General features: G+C 49.4%; 1 protein-coding gene across 1 annotated transcript; it reads left to right on the top strand.

Moving 5' to 3' along the window:
- The first annotated feature begins 387 nt into the window (after positions 1–387).
- Positions 388–1,120, top strand: LOC123440721 (auxin-responsive protein SAUR50-like). Its single transcript, XM_045117270.1, has one exon. The coding sequence runs from the start codon at positions 470–472 to the stop codon at positions 947–949; it is 480 nt and encodes a 159-aa protein (XP_044973205.1). The 5' UTR covers positions 388–469; the 3' UTR covers positions 950–1,120.
- The last annotated feature ends 7,295 nt before the right edge of the window (positions 1,121–8,415 follow it).

Raw genomic sequence — 8,415 nt, 5'->3', positions numbered from 1 at the left:
GTAGGATAAGACGATCTTTATTTGTGTCGTAACTACAAATTTTCAGATTATAGACATTTTTTTGTAAATTAAGAGCGTGTGGTATTTCTTTCCCCCGTTGCAACGTATGAGCCCTTTTGCTAGTTTAACCAAACGAACGTGACAAAATAAAATCAATGTCGGACCGAAGTTCACTGGCCAAACGAGTTCGGCGTCGTATGACCACGCGATCGTCCAGCTGCTCGCGACGAGTCATAAGTCAATGCATGCTCACGCGTCAGGTCAACTAATGGGGCTTGCCCACTATGCATCTCACACCGCACGCCGTGTCGCCGTCCGTCTTCAGCCTGTGCACATATATATACACACAACCCGGCCGGCCCCCTCTCCCATGCATGCCATCATCCTTGCACTCCGGCAGGCGCATCGCATCCGCTCTTGGCCAGCAGCCCCGTCGACTAGAGTCGGTCGACGTCCACCGGCGGCATACATGGCGGCGAGCAAGGGCGCGAGGAAGAGCCTGGTGTCGAGGACGCTGGAGCGGTGCCGGTCCGGGCTGAACAGCGGCGGCCGGTCGTCGGCGGCGGTCGCGCCGGGGTGCTTCTCGGTGTACGTGGGCCCGGAGCGGGAGCGGTTCGTGGTGCGCGCCGACCGCGCCAACCACCCGCTCTTCCGCCGCCTCCTCGACGACGCCGAGCAGGAGTACGGCTACGCGGCGCAGGGCCCCCTCGCGCTGCCCTGCTCCGTCGACGCCTTCCTCGACGTGCTCTGGCACATGGACCACGACGTCCACGACGACGACGAGGACGGCGAGGCCGCCGTGGCCCCCTGGACGCCCATATGCGGCCTGCAGCGCGGCGGCAGCGGGAATATCAAGGTACGGCCGGCGGGGTACCGGGTGCTCAGCCCGCCCAAGTCCACGCCGCCGTCCTTCTTCTTCTCGCAGACGGCGGCTGGCGGCAGGAGGTGAGCTCTAGGCGCGCAGCTGGCTAGCAGAAGCAGAAGCAGAACCGGAAAAGGAATCTGTGCGCGCATACGTACAAAGACCGAGCAGATGCTTAATTTGCATATACTTAGGCCTGGTAATCCACCAGCTTCTGGAATCTGTGGAGCTGGGAAACTGCAGCTCCCTTAATTTGAACTACAGCTCCACCAGCTCCGTTCCGGGAACTGTGAAGGAGCGTCTCCGAACATGGCCTTACTTAGACGACTCAAGCACACAAACACGCCTAGCTGATTTAGATTTAGTAAAAGTGAAAGGAAAGAAGATCTTTTGTATGCATGCATGTAAGCGCGTGTGTTCGATGTTCTTTGTATTTCCCGGTCTCATGGAAATGGAAATTGGACCCTGTGCCAACACAAATTGTCATCCAATTCATTCACAATCTCCATCCCTGCAGCGAACATTCGCTGGTTAAGCCGGTCCAAAAATGACTAGCTAAAAGCAACTCTAGCAGACCCCGCATCCCGCCCCGGCCCGTAAAATAACCGTCAAAGTACGGGTCGGGACGAAAAAAACTGTCCGACCAGACCCCGCATCGCGTACGGGTCCTCAAATATTTTTGTCGGGTGCGGCAAAATCTCGGCCCCAACCCGCGTATTCGCGGGTTCCCCCCTCGCCGCTGTGGTGCCGTGCATATAAGTGGGAAGCGGTTGGTGGGGGACATTTCAGCCCGCGCTTTCCCCCACCAACCACCTCCCCTCTCCCCCCTTCGCCCAAGATCCCGGCCGCTGGATTTGGCTTTTGTCGGCCACCGGTGGATGCGCCAAGCGATGGAGTGGTCGGGGAGCATCTCCCGCAGCCCCGGCAAGGCCGCATCATGGATTGGTCGACGATTTGCGGGCATGGATTCGTCTGGCCGTCCAACGGGCTCGGTGCTCGCGCAGCGGCTCTGTGGCTCGCCGTTGCCGCTCATACAGTGCGACGACTGCACGCGGACAGTGCCGCGGCTTACTTCGGGCACGCCGAACCACCCCGGATGGGTGTTCTTCAAATGTGAAAACGACGGGGTACGTGCACTTGCGATATCTCATTGTTTGGTTCAATTGCGGATCCTCATTCCGAACATGGTTATTCTTTTTGTGTAGGAATCTGGATGCTCATTTTGGTTTTGGGAATGCGAATACATTGATTTATTGATAGAAAGAAAGTTAATAGATGTCGATGCACTTCTTAGTAGAATAAAAAACAATGTTGCGGTTGCATGTGCAACGTCTACTTCTTCTGAACCAAAGATGAAGAATGAAGAATGCAAGATGAAGAACCGCAGATCAACAACGAGTGCATGAAGAAGATATTGCTTCAACTAGTTGGAGCAGTTATGGAAGTTGGAAATCTTCTAAAATGCATACTTGTTGCTCTTGTTTTTCTTTGGTCTTGCTATTCTAGCAAAGATGTGGTGATGTTTATGTATCCAAATGTTGTTGGAAAAGCAAAGAAATGCATTATTCTAGCAAAGATGTGGTGCAAATTTAGGTTTTCTGAGCCGAGAGGAGCTGCGTCAGAGCAGACCCCGCAAAGACGACCTGTAAAAAAGCATATTCCGCGAATATGCTTTTTTACGGGTCCGTTATGCGGGGTTTGCATTCATGCCAGCCCGCGCCGGTCCGTAAAAGGAAATTTACGCGAACTGCAAACGCGCTTTGCGGGCCGGACAGATGCGGGGTCTGCTAGAGTAACTCTAACTCCGGTCTTGGGCTAGACGATGCAAACATATACTCCCTTGATATTATTTTGCAATACTATACTATCCGGTTAATTAGTTATTAATATTATGCAAAACTCTTGAGTTGGTCAATTCTTTTCGTTTATTATAACAAATTAAAAGAAAAAGGTTGTGTTGGGTATTGACAGAATGACAGGTGTTGTCTATTCATGAGTTGCCTGAACCTTTTTAAAACCAGAATCACGTTTATAAGCATTTGTGTGAACACCCAAACCGTCATGGGTCTGCAAGTCAATTCATATAGTATACTTCACTGAAGTGGCACACCATAGTAGTGTGCAATTTTTCTTTGTGAACAGTGCAATTAAGGTAAAGAATATTTTCAAAAGAAAAAGATAACTACAAATTAGCAAAAGTGATTCCGTACAATGATAGATTGTTGGCATACTTTGATGCCACAACTACCCATTTTGTTAAATTGGAGCCAATCTTGCTTAATTCATAGTTTTCACTCATATGTTCAGTATCTTCATCTCTCTTGTCCATCTTCATGTCTAGCAATCTATGGTGTTGTAGCATTATTTGTCTCTCTTTACATTCTTTGTATTATCTGTCTCTCTTTACATTCTCTCCACGACCACATTTCTGCCATCCCTATGGATGGGCAAACATACAACAGGACAAGGATGTGGAGAAGATGAAGAGAGAGACCATGGATGCATGAATGGACGAGGAGGTAACGAATACTCTTGAAGGTGGCAATCACCGACACCAGTGAGGTGAGAATGATAACGTGTTGGTAGAACAATGTGATCAGTTCGGAGCCAGGGGCATCAAGCCATCGAATATTATGCTTTGTAAGCATCTAACGCTGCTTATTATCTATTAAGCTAAAAAGATAGTTTACCCTTATGAATATATATAAGGATAAAATAGAGAGATGGCAGCAATTAGATGATGTTGAATGGCTATGGTGTGGTAATATTCCAGGTAGATTCACTTTACTTATTTTCATCATGTGTCTTCATCGGTGTAGCAAACAATTTGTGGTAATCTGGAAACAGCAGCCGGAACGATGCATGATTTCAAGGCTACTTCATGCACTAACTTGAATGACCATTACAAAGGGGGGAGTTAAGCATATTTCCCTTGCCCGATGATACGAATCCGAGCTATTAATTGCAAAGGCAGGGAAGGATATCTCCGAACTACAATATTTTACTACTATCGAATTCGAAAGAGGAGCATACACCTATTTCATTGATTAATTTCTTTCAGTCGTGGGGATCATTGGATAAAAGCGATGGGAATCATAGGAGCAATTCGTATTGGTTTTAAGCCGAGAAAAGGGACTACCCTCATGTAGCAGAGATGTAAGTCCCAAAGGCTACTTGCCTGTCGAGGTGGGGGGGGGGGACTACCTAGTATCAAATTCACAAAGCAACACATTTAGTAGTTGACATATTTCTTTCTTGTTCTCATCGGAAAGTAGGGTTTTCACGTTAAGCAAGAAGAGATACGAGTTGGAGTGCTATTTATGCTCATAAGGAAGGAAAACATGCATATGCATATATGGAGGACCTCACACAAGGCACACCTAAGACGATGTCTTAGATCTTGAGAAAGTTTGTAGCAATGCCTAGAAACGGTCCGAGGTCCTGAAAACCACTTTGAACAACATTAATAACATCAACACACGAGCAACAAATTTTAACGTGGGAACCTCGAGGTCGGGGCAGAAATCACCATCCGATCCCACCCAAGTATTATTCCACTATTATTAATGATGGACACATTAAGTTCTTTTTGAGGTAGCACCAGATTTTTCTCATGCATCAATTGAATAGCAATAATAGAGTCAGTAATTGAAGCAATCTCATCAAATATGATGGAATCATATCTTGCAGGAGGCAAGGTGGGATAACTTCCTTGGCTTGGTAACAAACATCCTCCTTGAAGATATATGCCTTGCATTTCTCATATTTTTCTTCTTATGTGGTAGTGCCGAACTTAGAATTTTCATCACTTATTTCGGTGGCTATGAGATGAAAGAATATCCAAAAATCATAAACTGATGTCTCGTGGGTTCTTAGGAATCTTCAAAACGGACTCTCAAACGATCTATACTTGTCCCGATGAATATGTTCGGACACAGTTTGACATCCAATATGGTACCCCACCTGTCCGACAATGCATGCGGACATTCATTTTTCTAAAAACTGGAACCAGACTAGAAGACTTTAGGGGAATCCGAACATTCACATGACGAATCAAAAGCTATGCCCCTTTTTTCCCCTCCATCCGGTGATTAGCATGCAAACGTTTGGCGGAAGCACTAGTTAAAACATGTTAGCGTTTGATGGAACCTACTAAACATGCCAGCGTTTGCGGAGACTAGTAAACTACTAGCAAGCTAATTGGGCGGAAGCTCTACTGAATCTTGACGCGATCGGGGCAGGGAGAAGACACGAGACGGTGCGGAGAATCTTGACCGCGACCGGGGCAGGGACGGCCGGCCGTCGCCCTCGCGAGTCGCGACGACGGTACAATCATTGAAAAACGTGCGCCCGGTCCAGTCGGCAAACCACAGGCGCGCACGAGTGGAACCCTGGGTCGGACCGAGCTCCATCGCGATCTGCCGGCGGCCAGCTGCAAGCCGCGCCACGCAAAGCTCTCCCCTCTCTTTGGCCCGGCTAGCGCAGCATTCAAGCTTCAAAGGTCCGCGCGCTCGCTGTCGACCGTCGATCTCGTCCGTGTAGAGCCGGCTGTAGGCGCGCCGCGCGTGCTTTGGAGACCTCTGCCCCGTATGCGGGCGCGCGTCACGGAGCATGCGCATGTGTGCCGTCCTCGTCCTCGTCCGTCCCGATCGCGTGTCTGACCGGCCGGCTAGCTCTTCTACATGCGTTAACGGCGAGGGGTCAGTCGCGCAGAGGCGTCCAGGTCCTACGTACTACTCTAGGTACGAGAGCCTCACGCGATCGATCAGTCGATCGACCGTACTCTTGGCACTTGACGCGCCACCGGATCCGGGAGAAAATTCGATCCAACATTTCTTCCAGGTGCTCACCCAATACGAGACAAAGAAGGCAGCTGGGGCTATGCATGTCACGCACAACCGCACGTGCGTTCATCTTGGGCTTGTTTGGTTGTTCCGAGTGAACGGTGTTTGCATTGGGAGCTCGTCTCGAGCCAGCCAGGTTGAGAAAAACAGGTAACAAATCAATATATGTATGTTGTTTGGTTGTCTGCATTGCATCAAAGGACATTTTAGGGTCGGCTGTTTGGTAGTACGCATTTATGCTTAAGGGGTAAGAAGATGCAAACCATAGTTGTTCCGCTGCATACGTGTTTATGTTCTGCTCACTCCATTCAAATGTGGTGGCTCTAGAGCATCTACAGCCGGACCAATCAAATTCTCCTCACACGTACGTGCAAGCCGGCCGATCACTGAGAAAAATCGATCCCGCGTCTCTCAAACCGACCTCAAACGTCCGAACTAACAGGTCACCTCCATTTCCACCCCAAATATGGGGCGGATATGGGGGCACATCCGAGCACGCCCGCCACGTCGGACCCGACAACCCGACCCTACAACAAATTGCACAAAATCTCCCAAACCCTTCCTCCTCTTCCCGCCGCCCGCTAACATTTCCAGTGCCCGACCACTCGTCGTCCCGCACCCGTGCTCTCCATCCTCACCACCTGTCCCGATCCGCCGTCGTGTTGTCTTTCACCCCGTCGCCGACCGCCGCGACGGAGACGCGGTTCGCCTCGTCCGTCGGCGGCCCTTCCACCGCTTCGTCTTGCCGAAGACCATCGCCCGTAAGTCGCGCCGTCGTCGACGGCGATAGAGGGGGTTGGCCGCACAACTACATGCGGGACTCATCAATAAGATGTCTCCCCCAGCGCGCCGGGCTCCCCTCACACCATCCATGCAAGCGTCAGCACGGGCCATTTACTTTTAGCCATTGCTGGCTTTTATTGGATGGCAAGCCAAAGTGGCAACAGGTTGTGGCCTACCTCAAGGCCAGAAAGAAGAGGAATGATGGATCAAGCTCCCACCAACCCATTGGGTTGGATGACGATGTTTTTGTCACCAATGGAAAAGCTACCATGCAAAAGGATAACCGGCTACTCATGGGAACTAAGTAGGAGAAGGCAACGATCGCCCGTGACACCGCAGCTACAAAAATGTCATCCACATGGACGGGCATTTTTTCGGCAAGGGAGAGCAAGAAAGAGGAGAGGTGCAAGCTTATGTTAGACGCGCAAAGGGAGAGGATGGAGTGGAATTGGACGAGGGCAGTGAGGCGGCTTGAAATTGAGAGGGAGAAGATCAAGTTGGAGAAGCAAGAAGCGGCGATCAAATGGGAACTCCAGAAGGCCAAGACATTTGGAGAGATTGAGCTTGAGAAGGATAGGTTGCAACTCTCAGTCGATGTAGAGGATGCAAAATCATGCTCGTGGATGAATCCACTTTGGATGAACATGCCAAAAATGGCTTGTGGACAGGAAGAAGGAGATCAACGACTGTAGAGCGTTAGAGACGGCCAGGGAGGCTACGAATGCGGTAGCGGAGCAGACGGCGAGGATGCCGGCGATGCAAGCAGCCCCGATGCACCGGAGTAGGTAGCCCAGATGCAGGCGGAGATGGATGCCCAGGCGGAGCAGGACGCATGGACGAACTCGTCCGGCCAGTGGTCCGACAACACTTGTAGGTTGGACATTGATTTCATTTTAGCATGTCCATTTGGTAGAACTATGCTATCGTTTGCTTTTGTTTAAAACTGTTGAATTCGAACCATTTGTTTCGGATGATCGACGTGCATGGCTTTGTATGGAGTTGAGAGTCTGGATATGAGGTATGTGGATGAACGGAGCGAAATATGAAGGGTCGTTCGGATGTGTCGGTGTTTGAGGGGCCGAATTTGAGGGGTCCGGCTGTAGATGCTCTTACCACCATATTATGCACAACAGCAAGCAAAGCACTAACTGTTACAAATATGCCCTAAAAGCAATAATAAAGTTGTTATTATTATGTTTCTTTGTTCATAATAGAATTGCATTAACTAGAAATTAAAATACATGTGTGGATATATGAACAGCAACATGTCCCTAGTGAGCCTCTACTAGACTAGCTCATTGATCAAAGATAGCTAAGTTTTTCTAACCGTAGGCATGAGTTATCATTTGATAATGGGATCACATCATTGGGAGAATGATGTGATGGACAAGACCCAACTATAAGCATAGCATTTGATCGTATCACTGATGTTTGCTGTGTGTCCCTTGCAACGGCGCCAGGAAATAGTTATGTCGACGGCACCAGGAATCCTTCAGCTACGGCTACGCCTTAAGGGACTTCCTAGGCAAGTATGCAAAGGATTTCCCCCGTGGCCTTGGAGCCTTGCGTTGGTGTTCCCTCGAAGCGGAAAGGGTGATGTAGCACAGCGACGGTAAGTATTTCCCTCAGTTTGAGAACCAAGGTATCAATCCGGCGGAAGAGTATCTCAAGATCCCGCACAAACACAAAAGCTTGCACCCAACGCTATGAAGGAGTTGTCAATCCCTTATAGATTGTTTGCCAAGTGAGAACTGAAAGCAACAAAGTAACAAAGCAAAGTAAAAGCGGAGGTGTAAACGATGGATGTGAATAGACCCCGGGGCCGTAGTGTTTACTAGTGGCTTCTCTCATAAAAGCAAGTAGACGGTGGGTGAACAAATTACTGTCGAGCAATTGATAGAACCGTGCAAAGTCATGTCGATATCT

The sequence above is a fragment of the Hordeum vulgare genome, chromosome 3H, assembly GCF_904849725.1.
Source record: "Hordeum vulgare subsp. vulgare chromosome 3H, MorexV3_pseudomolecules_assembly, whole genome shotgun sequence".
NCBI classification, from domain to species: domain Eukaryota; kingdom Viridiplantae; phylum Streptophyta; class Magnoliopsida; order Poales; family Poaceae; genus Hordeum; species Hordeum vulgare.
This window is presented reverse-complemented; position numbering and strand designations above follow the sequence as displayed.

Excerpts from the sequence above, each read along its gene's own strand:
- LOC123440721 (XM_045117270.1), top strand. The coding sequence starts at position 470 with ATGGCGGCGAGCAAGGGCGCGAGGAAGAGCCTGGTGTCGAGGACGCTG.